Genomic DNA, 19,134 nt, shown 5'->3' with positions numbered 1-19,134 from the left:
GCTGGACAAACCCAGCGACTGGGTTGTTTTAACCCAGCAGTTGGGTTAAATGTTTGCCCAACCTGCTGAGTAGTTTTAACTCAGCTATTGATTAAAAATTACTATATGGCTGACTAAAAATGAATCCAAAATAGGTTGGAAATTAAAAATCAGACACACACTCTAAAAAATGCTGGGTTAAAAACAACCCAAGTTGGGTTGAAAATGGACAAATCCAGCAATTGGGTTGTTTTAACCCAGTGGTTGGGTTAAATGTTTGCCCAACGTGCTGGGTAGTTTTATTTAACTCAACTGTTGTATAAAAATGACTGTATTGCTTAATTAAAATGAACCCAAAATATGCTGGAAATTAACATTTATTAATATGTTTAATAATGAGCATTTATTAATAAGATAATGAATAATAAACAATAAACATTTATTAAATTGCTTATTAATAAATGTACACCTTTTGATTATTATTGTTGCCTCTAGTAATTATTTGTCTGATTTTTAATTTCTCACCTATTTTGGATTAATTTAAGCCAGGCATATAAGCAGTAGTTGGGTTAAATAAAACTACCCAGCAGGTTGGGCAAACATTTAACCCAACCACCTGGTTAAAACAACCCAATTGCCGCGTTTGTCCATTTTCAACCCAACTTGGGTTGTTTTTAACCAAACATTTTTTAGAGTGCATAATTACTAGAAACAGTAATAATCAAAAGGTGAACATTTATTAATAAGCAATTTAATAAATGTTTATTATCTAATTATTATTTATTAAACATACACTCTTAAAAATGCTGGGTTGTTTTAACCCAAATTTGGGTCAAAATGGACAAACCCAACCGTTGGGTTAAAAAAATGCATTTAAAAATTTAACCAAATGGTTGGGTTTGTCCATTTTTGACCCAAACTTGGGTTGAAACAACCCAGCATTTTTTAGAGTGTATGAATAAATGTTAATTTCCAATTTTTGGCTAGCAATACAGTAATTTTAAAACAATAGTTTAGTTAAATAAAAATACCCAGCAGGTTGGTCAAACATTTAACCCAGTTGCTGGGTCAAAACAACCCAGTCGCTGGGTTTGTCCATATTTAACCCAACTTGAGTTATAAAAACCTGTTAATGAACTATATCAAATTTAAAAGACAGTACATTTAATTTAATTTGAATTTATTCAAATTATTGTAAAAAAAATAAAAAATAAGTATAAATTACCTTGTAATTTACACCTAACATTTAATTTTATTAATAAATATGTAAGGCTTTTAAAGTTTTGTTAAATTACATTGTTTTATACAAAGCCCCTAAAGGGACATGTTGATGGAAAAATAAGGGATGGGAGGAAAAAAATATTCTCGCAAAAGTTTTGTGTTCCCCCCAAAAAAAACTTTACGTTTGCTTGCAAAACATTTGCATTTCCCCCAAAAACTTTGCGTACACGCACAAAAAAACCTCAAAAGGTTTGCGAGTGAGCGCAAAGTTTCTCAGGGGAACACAAAAATTTTGCAAGAGTATACCAAAGCATCCATCACAATGTCCCTTTAGTTGCTTCGTAGACTTTATATTAAAAGTACCACATATAATTATCAGTAGTTCACATTAACAAACCAGTTTAAAATGCTCAAATAGGTTGGTATAAATATAACTGAATGACATAATACAGTTAGGATTTGTAAAATGTCAAGTTATAAATTTTTCAGCCCTGTTTCTTATGTATTAGTTGCGTCATCTCTAGAAGTAAATATTTGGTCATCATGTCCTAATCAAATTTGTGAATGAGAAGATCCAGCCCTTCTCTTACATCTAAACCTGCAGCTTTTATCATCAAATTAGTTTATGCCTCTGTTTTCTTCAGGTCCAGTATCTTGCATCAGAACTGGCAGCTCTTTGATATAAGAGGTTTGAGATGTGTCTGCTACACTGAAGACTACATTGTAAATGTTACTCCAGTTTTTATCAGTAAAATGATATGAGGGAAAAGATGCGCTTGATATCTTGGGTTATATTCTAGCTTGGTGATCTACACTGAAATGCTTGTCGACCACACACTCAGGAAAAATAACTAATATAAATGCTATTTTATTTTTGAATGAGCTAATGTATTCAAAATTTGGGGTCGGTAAGACCAAGGCTGCATTTATTTGATTAAAAATACAGTAAAAACAGTAATATTGTGAAATGTTATTGCAATTTAAAATAACTATTTTCTATTTTAATGTAGTTTAAAATGTAATTTATTCCTAATACATAAAGCAACATTATATCAACATACTTAAATCAATGTGCATTGCATTCTTGGTGATTAAAAGTAAAAAAACAAACAAAAAAACAAGTGTATAATTCAAATAAATATAAATAAATATAATCATGCATGAGACAGTTTTTATAATATTTATTTGTATACTTAATATAAATGATAGATATTTTTGAACCCATTTTAAATGTCATTTTTTGTCCTTGTAACTTTATCATTTCAGTATCTATGCGTCATCACTGAAGGGAAATATTATATATCATTATATATCAGTACGCAAGACTGATTTTTACAACATAGACTTTACACCTGGAGCCATAATAATTGTCAAGGAGATCACTGTGCGATCTTTGCAGATAAGGTGTCAATCCACATAAACCGCAGTAATTAATCAATCTATTTTGACTTTCACTGACGTCAGCCCACGACACATTACAACATACATTAACAATTAAACAGTCATACGTTTATTAGCAAAGGTGTGTTAGTGACATAGAAGCGAACTTTTGATTCTGCGATTGCTGTCCTGGTTCATGCCTAAATGATGTTACCTTCTGTTTACCCCCTCTTACTGTGCTTTCTAATGTTAAGTTGAATTGTACACTAATACTAATATTAAAGTTCATAGAGAAGGAGACACTCAATACAACATACCTTAGAAAGCCAGAGTCAGTCAGTCAGTGAGCGATCTGGGATGTGTGTGTTTCAGGCACACATGTCCTTGTGTGTTTAATGCGCTCAGTTACTGTTACTAAATGTTTAAAGTACACAAAAGACCTCCAGATAGAGCAACACAGGAATGTCAACAGAAATTAAACAAGTGCTTTTTTGTTGAGCTTGCAATTTGTTTCATCTTAGGCAAACAGCAAGGTCTCACTATTCCCTTCTATGTATGTGTGTGGAAAATTCCGAACATTTTATTGAAATGGTCTAGATTTTTTCATGTTTAACACAGTTTAGAAAAAATGGACATGTGCCATTTAGCCCATGTCTGTTTGCTTTGAGGGCACAGCAAACAGACATGTTGATAAAATTCACTTTTGTCGTTTAAACTTTAATCTTTTTCTTCCAGGAAAATGGACCAAAAATAATGATGACTCATCCTGCACTGCAAATTTTTGTCCAATCAGATGCTTTCTAGAATGAAACTGCCCCGCCCCTAATATCACTCATCTTTGACTAGTAACAGCAAATAGCAAATCATGATTCACACAGTTATGTATATTAAAGGCTGTTTGTTCTTTGAAAAAGTGATGAGCCTATCGATATGCTCCACCCAGACTTCCTGTTTTGATAGGAAATCCATCTACACCGGAAAGATTACGCTTGACCCTCTTGGTTTGACATTACTCATCATTTGTCACAAAGAAAAAAAGTAGATAACAGACCTTTTTTTAGGTTCTGACCACAGATGACATCCCAACTAAGATCAAATCAGGGTTAGCAGACTGATGAAACACACTAAAATGTTATTTCTCAGGTGATTTATTTACAAATATCAAATGTTCTTCTGCTTTAAGACTTTCAGTGACCAGTTCTTAACAAGAACCATATGTTTGTCTATCAAAAAGAGCCGCCTCCTGCTGTCCAAAGGATGAACATCCTGTATTGTGCTGATTGGCATTTGTTTGCCTCAAAAATAAGGCTGTAAAAATGAAATTTTATTAGTTCAGATGTGGAAGGACATGATGAACAAGACTTTCTTCCTTGTTAGCGCCACTTTCAATCCTCCTAGGACAAAGGTAAACGTCTCCTGACTCATTATCAGCAAATTAATTGGATGACGATGACTGTCTTTCCCAGTGACTCTGAATACAGGGAGTTTTTCTTAGTTTGAAAGTCCATGAATAGCCTAGACATGCAAGAGAAACACATGATTGGTGGGTTGCTGATTTGAGTTAATATTAAAGATGCAGGATGCTTACCAAGTGTTGGTTGTCATATGTCTCAATCAGGTCCTCATCTTCGGTAAAAGGAAGTGGCTCTTTGTCATCTTGCAACTTTGAAATCTTAACACATAGAAAATATATAGTCTTCAGAATGGCATATTAACATATTACTTTTACAGCATGTACACTCTGCACAGTATTGGGAATTTCTATATGCACAGAATATTCAGATGAACTGATACATGTGTCAAAATGTTTACTACTATTCAAAAGTTTGGGGTCAGTAAGGTTTATCTTTTAAAAGAAGTTTCTTATTCTCACCAAGGCTGCGTTTATTTGATCAAAAATACAGTAAAAACAGTAACATTGTGAAATAATATTAGGATTTAATAAAAATATTTTAAAATTTAATTTATTCCTGTAATGAAAAAGATGAATTTTAAGCAGACATTTCTCCAGTCTTTGGTGTCACATGATCCTTTAGAAATGCTGATTTGGGTCTCAACATTTTTTATCATCAATGTTGAAAACAATGTTGCTAATATTTTGAATAATAGAAAGTTCAAAATAACAGCATTTATCTGAAATAGAAATAATTTCTAACATAATGTCTTTACTACCACTTTTGATAAATGATATGCATCCTTGCTGAATAGAAGTATTAGTTTAAAAAAATCTTACTGACACCAAAGCTTTGAATGGTAGTGTGTGTGCATATATATATATAACTGTTAGTACATGTCCTTGATTCTGATTGGTAGGTAGCTGTGTTTTATTCACGCTTCACTCAACGGTTCAGTGTATCACTACACAACACCCACAGCAATCACTCTTAGCAATGTAAAGTGTATGTTCTCAATTGATATTGTTCATTGAAACATACTTTATTATGTAGAAGATTATTGTGAGAGAGAGATTGAGTGGGCAGGTTTATTACCTGCATTCAGATTTAGCATTTTCCTTCAGGTCAGTCCTAAGTTCACAATAAAAAATCTGTTTAAATGTCCGATGTATTATCTTGTCCTTTTAACAGTTAAGGGGTTTTCCCGTGACTGACAGCGCTAGTCAAAGCATTTGTCAGTTGCGTCTTGCTCCGTGTTCACAACAATTCAGTCTTTTCAATGTAAATGTCTTTGCTACTGACTGACACACTCATAAAGACAGTCTTTGCCGCCATCTAATGGTGTAATAATGTAACTTCTGTTGCTGTTCACGGTCAGGGACTATTTTTTCCTGCAGAAGGAAAGCTTTTAGTGAAAGTTGCATTGATATATATTTTTGGCTTTAATATTTGTATTGTGTGGTAGCCGTTTTATAAAAGCAATAAGGTACTCGAGGCTAGTGCTGTATCAGGAATAAGTCACAGCAGAAGGGGTTGCAGGCCTAACAACGCCCTTCAGCCGTGACTTATTCATGATACAGCACTAGCCTCGAGTACCTTATTGCTTACATATATATACATATATACTAGTTGTAATTGTATTCCATTGTGAACAAAACCATTTTGTTACAACCGGACAATTTAACTAGCCATTGTATTTTTATATGGGTTATTTCCAGCAATCTCAGCATGTACCTAAACATTGTTTTTGTTATCTCGTCTATTTTGAATCTTTGATAATCAGGATTTACTCCCGAGTCCCCCAGATTCTGCAACAGGAAAGTACAGTAAGCTATTATCTATTACATTTAAAATAAGGTAAATAAACCGACAAGAAATTTACTAGTCACCTCCCATGTATATTATCACCAAGTTATGCCAGTGCCATTAGCAACTTCATTATGAGGCAATTAACACATAAAACTGCTGTCCTGTCGAAGAACAGATACACAGATACTACATTCGGCATGCTGCAGTATTTATGAAGTGAGAACACAAACTATTCTGTCTCCCCTTAAGTTGAAAGTCAATTTAAGCTATTAATTTTACCTTCTCAGCTAATGAATCCTGTTCATTTCCACTGGAGGTTTCCAGCTGGATGAAGAGAATGGCGTCATGGACCGAGAGGAAGAGAAGGTCTCTGGTAACCTCCTCGTCAAAGAAGGACAGGGCCTCCATTCTCCTGACAAGCTCACCTGTGACACAAGGACCCTTTAGGTTATTCACTGTTTCCTAACCTGCCATTATCAGGCTGGAGTTTGGCACAGCTTGTATCAACATGTTGTTATGGAGCCAGGCCTTACCGTCACAGCCTGCGATATAGACGCTAACCCCAATTCGTATGAATTCCTTTACGACCTGCAAAGATGGGAAATAACTAATTAGCTACTTCTTAAAGGAATTCTTACAGCCACATGGTATTTCAAACCTTTCTTATGTGGAACACAAAAGAAGGCGTTTTAAAGAATGTCAAATGGAAGTGGTTCAAAACAACATTTGGCCCCATTGACATTCAGTCATTATACAAAGTCTCTTCTTTTATGTTCTGCTAAAGATAGAAAGTCATACAGCTTTGGAAGGATATGAGGGTCACCATCAGATTGTGACCATACATTTTTGCAGTAAAACCATGACAGCAAAGAGCAGTAAAGATGGCGCACCAGTTTTAGGGACTTGGCTGCTACCACATCCAGGAATGAGACGGCTGAGAAGTCTACAACCAGGCTGTGAAAATGGACCCTGGGTACTGACACACCGACAGGCAGCTCAGATGTCCAGTCTACCTGGACTTTCACCTCTGAATCTGGCTGAGACGCCCCCTCCTCCAGCTCAGGACCCTGCTCATTTTCAAAGGCTTTGTTTTCTACTCCCAGTGAGGCCACTGGTACCAAACCATCCTGTGAAGGACAGCAGATATGGGAAAGTCCAGAATGTGTCATGAACTCAGGTCAGTGAAAATAGGCTTTTACTTGCAACGAATTGTGGAACGTTTCAAACGTATGTAAAATGTAAAAAACTGTTGCGCTCTGTCACGGTCTTTGGCTGTATGAAAGCATAAGGCAAAAACATTACGACTGAACCAGTATTTAATGATAACATGGAGAATACGAAACAATGTACTATAATGGATGAGAACTGACGAGGGAATGACCATGGTGTAAATAATAATACGTAATCAGACACAAACGAGGAGATAATCATTAACCAATGAAAACAGAACTAAATGGATTAGGCAAAACAGGAACTAACAGAACAGAATAGCAAAATTGAAGTCCATAATCATGACATGCGCAAGTACCTCTGTAGCTTGTAGTTTTCCTTTTTTAATGAGCTTGTGAATCTTTTTCAAAGCTTTGTTTCTTTTCTTGAACACCCGCACTGCATCAAACCCCACCTGTAAGAATTTACCCCCAAAAAAACTTTACTAAGCATTAAAGCACACCAGAATTTTTTTGAAACTGCAAATTATGTCATATACTACATTAGTTCCTTTCAGAATTTCTGAATTTAGAATTTGAGCAAAAAGTAAACTCACCTCATCTCTCAACTTTTCTTTGAAGTAATCAATATTTGCAAAATAAATGGGTGATTTACACTTGAAAATCTTAATTCCAGGAATTTCATCAATCTGCAAAATGTTGGAACATACCTAAATAAATGCCTTTCCTAATAACTATATACTGTACATATAAGCATGAATTGTAGTAAGTAATACAAAGAAATAGCATCTTACATTTTTGTAGTCTTTCATGTTTTTGTAGATATCAGTGTTTGGGACATTTCCAAGGGTGGCACAAGAAGGGCTGAATAAAATTAGAGAAACAAAGACTTATGTTTTCATTATGTAATTGCTGTCTAATTATATTTCACAGTGATTACTCCATTATAATTCTTGAAATTCTGTTAAATATTATAAAACAGAGCATTTATATGATGTCCTTATTGTTGACGATATTTAAAATCATAGTTTGAGTAATATCAAGAAAAACTGGACTAAGATTAACAGCTGTCACATTTCTCAACAAACCCAACCCAAACCTCCTGAAAGAAACAAAATAAAACCAAAAACAGTTGAATTTGCATTTGCATACATTTTTGTGCACTGGTGGTGAATGAGGAGAGGCCTCTGGTCTCATTGTAAAGCACTTTGAGTTTACAGTAGTATCTATGTGCTTTATTTATTCAGTACATTATACTTACAACTGTGTTCTGACCACCACTGTGCCCATCTCAAACACCAGACCAGCCAGCAGGCCCACATCTAAACCCAGTGCAATGGATGCCAGGCAAGTAGCTATCCAGATGAGCTGCAGAAGAATGAGGATTCATATGCAGTCATTTCAAACACAGACTGCTAGTATATAATCTCATTTTATACAAATACAATAAAATGAGGTAACACATTATTTTATAGTGTCATTGTTACACATAGTTACTGTAGTAATGATGCATAATTGCATGCAACTAACCCTAAACCAAACCCTCATCCTAACCCTAACCCTATAGTAAGTCCATGCAGTTAACTATTATTACTCAGTACTTAAAGGTACAATATGTACGATTTTTGCAGTAAAATATCCAAAAACCACCAGGCTAGTGTTATGTATTTTGTCCAGCTGATTACAAACAATATCTCTAATGTTTTCAACTACTTGTAAATCATGAGAAAATTCCCATTCTAAACAGTGACACAGTGCAGTCGCCTGTCAATGACATCAGTTACCTTTGTTACCCCCTTTACTGACGTAGAAACCACATGACAACAGTGCCGTGGACAAATGCGGAAGTAGTGTCTAGCGTCCAGCAAACCACTAGCTTGCTTCAAGGAGTTCCTTATTTACTTCTTGCACGTTTTATGGTGGATTGTGTTACTTATTTATGGAACATAATTACTGTTTACCATCTGCCGCTGGTTCTGTCGACAAGGACAGCTCCCGTAAACTCATGACCGGAAAAGCGGAAGCGGTGCCGGCGACTGTGTCATAATAAAAGTCCCGCTGCTCGTGAGGCGTGTGTTGATTAATCGCTCCAGCTCCCGCAACCCTCGGTCCTGCTCTGCTTCAACTACAGTAACGTTAATAATCGCATCCACGAACATGAGTTCTTTCAGACTCCAATCCCTATGCTTTTGCACCGTCCATTGAGATGGAGACCACATGTCCCAAGTTTCCGCTCTAAAAATTGGCGTCATCAAACTACGCCTTTGTTTTGAATAGGTTTCTAGCGACCTCTAGCGGAAAAAATATCACATTGTACCTTTAAATATATATTTACACCATTGACACCTTAAAATAAAGTGTAACCCAAAATGATTCACAAGATTCCATTTTCATGCATATCTTATGTTCACAAGATTCCATTTTCATGCATATCTTATGTTTTCAATAACTATTTGGCTGGCAGTACTCATCTCATTCTGTCTTGTGATGGTACTTACACAGTCTGTTCTGTTTTGTCTCCAGAGTACAGGCACTTCAGAGATCTGCATGAACATACCCTTCAGGTTGGCTATAACAATGCCAGCTAGCACTGACTGCGGGACAGAGAAGGATGAAATCATGAGTTGCATGATAAATTTTGCCTGTATTTAAATTTTTTCTGTAGTGAAAGACATTTTTTTTTCTCTTTTAACACATTAAGTTCCTCTACCACACCTTTTGCAGAGGCTGAAGAAAGGGCCCAAGTGCCAAGATCACTATCATCACCATCAGAGCTGAGATGATACCAGCAACCTGCAACAGTGAGAAGAGAGAAGTAGTAGTTGTACTATATTCATGCGCACACACACACACACACACACACACACACACATGCAAATAATAGAGAAAGAGCATGTGCATTTTACCTGGCTCTTCCCCCCTGTGCTTTCCTGTACTGCGGTCCGTGACAGTGCAGTGCTGGCCACAAAGCTTGAAAAAAATCCTCCAAAAATGTTGCTGACGCCAAAAGCTATCAGCTCCTAATGGGAATAAAAGTGTAGTGAGCCAGATCAGATGGTTTCAGTAGTGGCCTGTTTCACTTGAAACGGGCCTCGCAAAAGAAGGGGTCTCCGCTTGCAGTCGAAAAAGAGCACTGCTCCCATGCCATCACGAAAATTAATGAGGGCTAAAGGCAAAAATGCCATCAAGTTTAATAAAAATGCCCCCAAAATTCAAGATATATGGGGCAAAAATGTCCTTGTATGAGTTTTTGTTTTTAATATTTATAATAGGATATAGAGTGCTGTTTTCCCAAATATAAGCACATTTGCAAATGCGATAGCCTACTGATTTCATACAACAGTTGGCACTTAGAACAATGTCTACTTTTGCTCTTTCACAAACAAAAATCCACACAGACATTGTGTGTCTTTGAGCAACACAGTGATGTTTCGTTTCTGAATGTATTCTCATTTTGAACGAATCGTTTGACTGAATGATGGGGGGGCCTCCAACTGTTTCTTTGAAACGGGCCTCCAAATTGCAAATGCCACCTTTGGTTGGTTTATAATTAATCTGTATACATTTGTTAAAATTAAACACCAGCAATGGAGGCTTTACCCTTTTTGGTATCCACTGAACACAATCACAAATCAGTTTGCAAATATATTTAGGACAGACAATCTTAAAGGATTTGTTTTATTTGCTGTGAAACAAAACAGTGCCCTAAAGCTCAATGCTGCACTGCCAGGTTTAGAAATGATATCAGCCGCTGTTGCAAACTCAAATTTGTTCTGTTCTGGCAGGTGAAAGTGACCTTAAAAGGCCAAGTAGTTCTTTCTGTCTCCCCCTCAGGTTACTGTAATTTCTCCATCTGTGGGAGAGTGTTGGCCTGACCCTTATTATACTTCACAAAATAATTAACACTCACACAAGCACTCTAGCAAATTTACTTCCCCAATACTTGTTAATGCCACATTTCTTGAAAGAAACCAACTAAAGCTGCATGTAGTTCTCAGTTGGTTTTGACACAAAATGGCACAAACCATTTAAGTGTCATATAGCACTTTGCATGACTGTATGGTTCGTTGCATTTTATTATGTGCAATTTAGCATTGTGGACCTACTATCATCAGACAAAAAGCATACTTGAAATGTCAGAGACACATTAACACACTATTTTTGTATACCTGGTTGCCATCAACTGTGTAATCATGTTTTGCCGCATAGACTTTTGCCACTGAGACTGCTACTGCATAACCAACCACGGCTGTGGAAAAACTAGAGCCCAAAATACTCCCGATAAGTGCTATATTTGGAGGCTGTGCCGGTGCAAACCTGTGGAGACACAAGCAGACACATAGTCAGATTCATGGTGAGCCTTTGGATTTATGCTGTCATCTCTGATGTATGCAGGTTCTGTTGATTTTGACAACACTGTTTCATGCTATTATTGGACAAGGCTTTCATATTGTCTGTCAGTGTCATTGTTCTAGAGATAACATTTCTGTTGAAAATCTTTACAGGGGACAATAATAATAATGTCAATATAAAGTGACTGAATGTGCAGCCAGCCCTCATCAGGAAGCAGGAAATGCCACAGGAAGTGCTCTTACCCCCTGGGGAGACTGTGGACAATGCTGGCGCCGTACTGGGAGTTCAGGTCCATCACATGAGAGATTGCAGAAGCTATCACCGTCTATGACAGTAAAAGGTAAAAAAAAAAATAAATAAAAAAATCATCAGATGTCACAAAGAATGCAGGCTTAGTTTGCAGTTAAAGACTCTGTATATTGTGGGAAAACTGTACATACCACTATCACTTCTATGGGAATCGGCACTGGGATTTTATGCTGAAATTTTGTGTTGATCTCTTTCACAACCATAACAATGAAGATTGTTAGTGATCCAGCGATCAGGTCTGCAATGTTTGTTTGGTTGATATTCCTGCCTACATCATTGAGAGTCTAGATGTGGAAAAAAGTAATTAAAATATTAAAATTTAATAATAATAATAGTAGAGATACACTGATACTAAATTTCTCCACCGATAGCCGATTATTCAGATTGATATCTGCCGATACCGATAGTTTGGGGGTTCTGCCTTTTATACCTTCTTTTAAATTAATGATAATTTCATTATAAGTAATAATTAATCATTATAATTTTAATAATATTTTGAAAGAAATGCAAATAAAAACGTTATTCTGTCCACTTCATCGACTTTCAGAGTAACTGGTATCAGTTGTAAACAAACACATTACTTAAATTAATATTAACACACATTAACTAAATTCTGAAGATTAAATGAATATTTCTCAACTTTTGGAATGTAATTAATTAATATAATACCTATTAATATTGAACATCAAACTGGTTTCTTAGCATTTTCCTGCCCGGAGAAATTGGTGCATCTCTAAATAATAGTATTAATAATAATATAATATTAATAATCATTATTGTTATTATTATTATAATTTATACTTATTATTATCATCATCATTATTTAATTAAAATATATTAAAAATACGTTTATTATTAAATTTTATTTTTTACATTAAATAAACCTTTTAATCGTACCAAAAAAGCATGTAAATTGTGGAAAAAATTATATTATTATTATATTATATTATATTATTATATTATTATTTTATTTTTGTGTGGGAAAATAAATAAATAATATATATATATATATATATATATATATATATATATATATATATATATATATATATATATATATATAATATATATAGTAGAAGTGACTAAATGACTAAATGTAGAAGTACAAATTCACTAGTAAAACTTAAAAGATAAATATTTTAATATACAACTTATTTAAGCTGAGATATGTGTGTTTGTGATATTAAAACAATATTAAACATTTAAGAGACTCACATAAGCAATGGAGAAGAATCCATTATGGTTGTGGGTAGGAACAGACAGGATAGTTTTAATCTGAGATATGAAGACATGAAAGGCAGCAGCAGTGGTGAAGCCGCCTACCAGTGGGTCTGAGAGATACCTGACTAGAAAGCCCACCTGCATCAGCCCCATAGCCACCTGAGAATAAGCAAAACTAATTTGTGTTGCAGCACACCACCTTGATATTAAATGACAATACTGCTGTCTGATGCTTATTTGTACAAGTGCAGAATTAATTGTATGATAAAAAGACACTTCCTGCCTCCAATATGCTGGAGGTATGCAAGTATACATATTAAATATTACAATAAAGAAATGTGTAAATTGTTTATTTTACCTGTATCACAGGTTTTAATTTTAAATATTGTGAATGTTTACCTGGAATAATCCAACCAACACTGTCATAGTACAAGCCACCATGATTCTCTGGGCCTCTCTGGCCTCTACATCCACCTCCATTAACCTTTCATCTGTCACTGTCTCATTCACAGCGGTTATGTTCACTGAACGCAGAAAGTGCTCATCGGGCGCTAAGGTCAAAACTACAGAGCCCACCATCAGACAGGTGACAGGGAATGGACCTAAATGAGATATAGATGCAAATAAGAGAATGACATGAAAACATTGCATACTACTCGTACTATTTATTCAGTATGCATGCATATATTCTATATACTGTAGATAAAACATGCTTACTATATTTGTATACATCAGTGCACACTGCACAGAATACTGTATCAAACTTGAACTTACATTATGAGTAATATTTTATATATATATATATATATATATATATATATATATATATATATATATATATATATATATATATATATAATAGGTTTTTTTAACATAAACTTGGATTAAAATGACAAAATAACCATATAGTCAAACGAAAAATAAGATATAATTTTTGATATATTTTTACTATAGTGGGTACAGGACAATATAGTTCATTTATGTAAGAGAGGATAGCAAAATGAAGTAAACCGTGACATATTATACTCAAAAATTCTTCATACAGTGGACTACCAGTAAAATTGATAAAAATTTGGAACTAAAAATTATTCAGACACTTTGATCTGACTATGTTTTGCTCAAGTGTTATCTGATATAATTAAAATAATTTTTTTCTGACACAGTTTTTAACTGTATTAATGAATGAAATGTTCAAGGTGTCTGAATAAATTTTGGTATGACTGTATTTGACCACATAAAAACAATAGTTATTTACAATATGATAACAGCATGCCATTTTTACGCAATAAAACATGCAATTTATCAAGATGACATAATATAGTAGTAACAAAGTAGTAGCTACTGTGTTAAGCATTTACTGTTACATACCATAGTGCATACATAATAGTAAGTAGCATGCAGCAAGCAGTACATATCTTTTAATTGATACCACTTGAAAGATTTATTAATAAAGACATAGACTTACCCACAGAAATGTGTCTGGATGTTCCCAGCACAAAGTATGTGAGAATGGGAAAAAATGCAGAGTAGAGTCCATAGACTGGTGCTACAGAGACCAGCAATGCATAAGCTACACCTGCACAGCAATGGAAAGCAACTTCATTATCGCAGTATTAAATTAATATGCATTTTTGTTCACAGAGTGCATCTTACCTTGTAAACAGCATACTAGGCCTGTGGTGACCCCAGAGACAACATCACTGGGTAACCATTGCTTGACTGGGTATTTAGGTAGCCAATCTAGAATTGGCAGAAGCCCCTTTATCTTCTGAACAGCCCATTTATCAGTGCATCTGTGGAAAATATAATTAAGATCACAATGCGGATGAAAACACTAGATGCAAGTTCCACATGTACTCACCCACAGGTTCTGCTCAGCTGTTCTCGTAAACTCTGGATCTCTTGGTCTCGTCTCTCATGGACCTGGTCAAAGACCCGGTTTGAGTAGATACGTCGTGACACGAGGTAATCTTTTTCATGAAAACACTCATCCATCATATTGCCTGATTGTTTATCTGTAAATTCTTCTTGTGTGTTCTTATCTGTTGGAGAAAAAAGCAGATTTATTAGATTTCAGATTCATTTCGATTTGCTGTTTGCTGAGTGTTATGCATAAATTTATTTTTTTTCTGTCTACCATCACCTGTTCATTTTGTTTCTTTCTTTTTGTAGGATGGCTAATCCAGATAAGCAAACACTTAGAGGATCTCGTCTCTCCTGTGTTAAAACAATCTGATCAAACAGACCAAAAGAGCCCTTCTCCCTTTCTCTGGCAGTATTGCCGTGTTCAATAGACCAGCTCTCCCAGGTCTGCGCCAAGATCACTGAACCCATTGACATGAGAAACCCTTCCAGAAGTTGGGGAGGGATCCAATCTCCCTCTCTGAATGAGGAGGTTTGTGTCCACCACTCTTTCCCTCACATTTGAGAACCGCAAATACGAACACAATGGAAAACCTTATCTCGAAACCATTTATTCTCCATAAGTTTCACTATAATATCAAACCCCACATTTATTCAAGAGTATCTGAATAAATCAATTTCTTGTCCATCATTGTTTATACCGAAATACCTTTTGGTATAAGTTGATTATGAAGTCTTACCAGTCAGTTCCAGTTTTGAGTTTACGTCAAATTTCAGTCAAGAAAGGGTGCATCCATGCCAGACCTCCACTTAAACCTGCATATTGTCCATGTCTATGAAGTCGGACTCTCTTAATGGGACCAGCATCCCTTTCTTTTGTATTTATAAGCAGAGTTGGGATGTGGGAGGTGTATTAGGGTTAAGCACCAACAGGAAGCAGAAGGGAATTACATCAGAGGCCCACAGTATGCGTCCTGCCAAGAGTGACTGTCCCTCCCAATTTTGTTAGAAAGCATGTGTGTCTGTTACGGTAGTAAATGAGTGTGTGTTTGTGATAGAAAGGGAGTGAGGGGGGACTGGGATGTGTCAAAGGCGGGCCGGGTTCATTGTGTGCATGTTGGGGGTGGGGGAGGTGGGGTACTTATGGACATGTCGACCAGTCCAGGTGTGATTGAACAGTCAAGAGAGAACGATATGATCTACGCACGACTCGATCTGACCTTCTTAGCTTTATTTATCTGTACAGAATGTCTAGATATGGCCAGATCTTTCTTCAGAACATGAGCCAGCTCTTTAATACATAGTGTCTGATGATCTGTCAGTAAGCCAGAAATGAGTCAGGCTGAAAAAAGTTGGTTACTGAGGGTGATTTTGAACATCAGGCTCTTTTTATTTAGACATAGTACTTTTTTAGTTTCTTCTTAGTACACTTGTGATGTAATAATGAGCACTATAAAAATCCTTCCTTTATCAGTCCTTTATTTTTGAGGTTACAGTGAGGAACTTACAATAGAAGTGAATGGAGGATTTTGAAGGCAGAAATGTGACCCTTTATAATTTTATGAAAGCACTGCATTCATCTAAACTTGTGTATTATTTGAGCTGTAAAGATGTTTAAATCATTATTTTTTACAGTCGTTTTATGGTTCACAGCATTGTGTTGCCATGGTGTCAAAGTTGTACAATGTGATTTATTTGTTTATTTGTCTAATGTGTTTTGTTTTTTCCCCACACTAAAAATTCTTTACATCTTGTAGCTATAATACTATTGGAAAAGTGAGTATTTTAACATTTATGGATTCACTTCATTATAAATGCTTCACTAGAAAATGAGGAACTGGAAATTAATTTTGTGGTAGCCAACAAATGCTGTCAAATGAGCCTAACTCGTACTGAACCCGTAATATTTCTTTAATGTCTTCTGAGACTTGCCTTCTTGGTGAAACCCATTCATCTGTGTCTGTTTCACTGAGAGTTTCTTAACAGAGTTGGTCAGCTGCTTCAAAACCACAACTGTTTGGGGTTTGTGTTTATGTATATGGCAACTTAAGGATGAGAACTGAATGTGTTTGTGTATTTCAGTCACATAATGTTATATAGATATAATTAATACCATATATTATTGTAATATTTATTTTTTGATATATATCTTCAAGTCTCGTGAGTGAGCAGGAAAGAGAAAGTGAGGATGAAGCATGCCATTTACTGAGCTTTTAAAAGTTCTAGTGGTGGACATTGTCATCTTTAAGTTTGTTTAGTCTTTTTTGTCCCCTGGTTTTGTTCTGAAACTCATCTACGTCAGAGCTATCCATGAAACCTTTAGTCAAAGTCTGTTAAAGATGAATCAAGACAAGCACATTTGGCAAAATAAAATGAAGTTGTATCTAATGTCACCTGATGTCTGTACTTGAGACTTGAGGAAGTGTCTGAACTATAATTTGACATTTTATTCTCACGTCTCGTCTTACATGTTGATTATGGAGTTTCCTCTTACTACCCAAGATCGTAGTCTTGAGGAAGAAAAAATGCACTTATAATTGATTTTATTTATAGTTTATTGCTTAAATGGTCTTTTAATGTTGGCCTATTTTTTCTCTTTTTATCATACTAGAAGGACATGAGTCAAGAAAAATATCTGAATATTTATAGAATGCGATGAATAAGCCGATATTGCAGAGTAAACCATTTAAGAACTCCCTGTATTGGCTTCTTAAGGTAGCTTTATAAGGCTGAACAAACATGCAGTACTAACAGATTCACTCCCACCTGAGCTGCACGAGCAAACCTTGACCAGAGATAGAAGTGCGTTCACTCACCACTTTCACTCCACAGCCTATATTTAACGCCCACAAAACACTTAACCCACACATTCCACTGCAAGCAGTGGTGGGCGTTTTGAGTTAGCCTTTTGAATCTGTAGGGGTTTTGACTTAGTCTTTTGAATCTGTTGACAAAAAAGATAACTTCACAAGTGACTCATTAGGCAAGATTTTCTTCAAGAACAATTAACAGTACACAATCCTTCGTTTGTTACGCCACAAGTAATTTTCCCCATTACAAGTGGATCATTGAATCATTCACTTATCCGTTTCGTTGAACTTATTCGATTAACGATTCGTGTCACGACACACATGGCTCGTTTGGAGCGTTTGTTTTAGAACCTGGTGCGTTTTATCCCTTAAACAATTCATTAAAATGTGCTTGTCTACAAATGTATTGAGATTTCGCAGTGTGTAAGCGTCATAAACGTTATTGCTACAGATGACAAAGCAGAATAGCAGATATAGGCCTTAATTATATTTTACACTATAGAAAAAAGACAATAGGGGGAGACCGGGGGCAATTGTAACATCTCAAGTTACACAAATCAGAAACAAGACAGAACCATGAAACTCATTTTGCATTCCGCATGCGGGGGCAGATGTAACATTTGACTTCTAATGTTTCAATCAATATTGTGACTCTAACATTGCTTGTAAAAACATTTGGTGACTGTTAAAGGTGCTAAAGAGGATGTTTTGTTTTATACATTTTTGCAATATTACTTGAAACTGTCTTTACTAACTGATAAAAGACTATTTATTAGTTGCACTGAAAGTAATAATATTAATATACATCATCTGTGCACAAGGTAGGGCCTTAAAAGCATCTGCCAATCATTTACGCGATCATCTCATAAACGATTGGCCCTCTAGCTTGTCAATCACTGCCATTACGTTCCTTGTGAAAGACGTGTGCGGTTGCTCGCTCCAGTAACTTTCCACACTCTATAGGCGCCGCATGCAATGTTTTTGTCAGGAGACAGGAGTAACAACTGCAGATTATGAGTTACCTGCGGTGAGTCCGACATAATGAATCCACTAACACGACACAGCGAATGCCGGCGGTAAACACTTGTGTTCCAATACTCGTGCACGAGTTTTGGGAGGCGTTCCCTCAAAATGAGCTGTGAAGGAGGGGGGTTGTTCTTACGCATTCGCTCATTTCAAAAACTCACTAACAGTCTTTGGTTTCTCAGTCAACGAAAAGATCCTGTTTAGCACCTTTAATAAGTAGAACACAGATACTAAGTTACTGACATAAAAATTGTATCCAAAAATTTCAAAAGGTTTTTGAGTAATGAAGACATGACCAAAACTATAACTGCCCCCGTTCTCCCCTAATAACAGCGAAAATAAATTCATAGTCTTAACCATGTTAATCATAATTCTCCCTTTCTCTCGTGGTGAACGAGATTGTTTCGCACGGCAAACCGAACGATGCTGGAATGACTGATTCGTTTCGTTTAAAATGATTTTCCAGTTCGTTCTTCCACTAAACTGTTAATTCATTAGCATATATGTTCTTCCTTCAGAGCACACACCTTATTTACACCTCAGCGAACGAATATTGATTGAGTCATGCATCTTTTAGAACGATTCGTTCACTTAAAAGAT

At 35.7% G+C, this 19,134-nt stretch overlaps 2 protein-coding genes and 1 long non-coding RNA gene across 6 annotated transcripts in view; 2 read left to right on the top strand and 1 right to left on the bottom strand.

Annotated features, from left to right (window-relative positions):
- Window positions 1-1,513: 1,513 nt before the first annotated feature.
- On the bottom strand, window positions 1,514-15,652 carry slc26a4 (solute carrier family 26 member 4). Its single transcript, XM_067392036.1, has 21 exons — window positions 15,439-15,652; window positions 14,697-14,877; window positions 14,489-14,628; window positions 14,301-14,411; window positions 13,235-13,437; window positions 12,830-12,994; window positions 11,746-11,898; window positions 11,548-11,630; window positions 11,122-11,269; window positions 9,859-9,972; window positions 9,668-9,745; window positions 9,451-9,546; window positions 8,214-8,320; window positions 7,747-7,816; window positions 7,549-7,641; window positions 7,312-7,407; window positions 6,674-6,910; window positions 6,317-6,371; window positions 6,063-6,208; window positions 4,169-4,252; window positions 1,514-4,095 (listed from the first exon to the last, which is right to left on the bottom strand). Exons 2-21 carry the CDS (start codon window positions 14,831-14,833, stop codon window positions 4,072-4,074), a joined length of 2,340 nt encoding a protein of 779 aa, XP_067248137.1. The 5' UTR covers window positions 14,834-14,877; window positions 15,439-15,652; the 3' UTR covers window positions 1,514-4,071.
- On the top strand, window positions 6,828-11,595 carry LOC137024473 (uncharacterized). 3 transcript variants are annotated; one of them, XR_010895711.1, is made up of 6 exons: window positions 6,828-6,960; window positions 8,255-8,299; window positions 9,476-9,596; window positions 9,677-9,753; window positions 11,162-11,306; window positions 11,458-11,595. It is a non-coding gene; the product is annotated as an uncharacterized lncRNA (long non-coding RNA). The 3 variants fall into 3 exon arrangements; XR_010895713.1 differs by having other exon boundaries at window positions 9,677-9,767; XR_010895712.1 differs by having other exon boundaries at window positions 6,854-6,960; window positions 8,200-8,299.
- The window catches only part of def6c (DEF6 guanine nucleotide exchange factor c), a 17,314-nt gene continuing 12,656 nt past the window's right edge, over window positions 14,477-19,134 (top strand). Inside the window, exons 1-3 of one of the 2 annotated variants that reach the window (XM_067392042.1) lie at window positions 14,477-14,539; window positions 14,703-14,800; window positions 15,008-15,230. In XM_067392042.1, coding sequence (XP_067248143.1) covers window positions 15,174-15,230 — 57 coding nt within the window. In that variant the 5' untranslated portion in view covers window positions 14,477-14,539; window positions 14,703-14,800; window positions 15,008-15,173. Of the gene's footprint in view, window positions 14,540-14,675; window positions 14,801-15,007; window positions 15,231-19,134 lie in introns of those variants that run through there. The other variant, XM_067392043.1, reaches the window with a different exon arrangement.

The sequence above is a fragment of the Chanodichthys erythropterus genome, chromosome 8 (assembly GCF_024489055.1).
Source record: "Chanodichthys erythropterus isolate Z2021 chromosome 8, ASM2448905v1, whole genome shotgun sequence".
NCBI classification, from domain to species: Eukaryota; Metazoa; Chordata; class Actinopteri; order Cypriniformes; family Xenocyprididae; genus Chanodichthys; species Chanodichthys erythropterus.
This window is presented reverse-complemented; position numbering and strand designations above follow the sequence as displayed.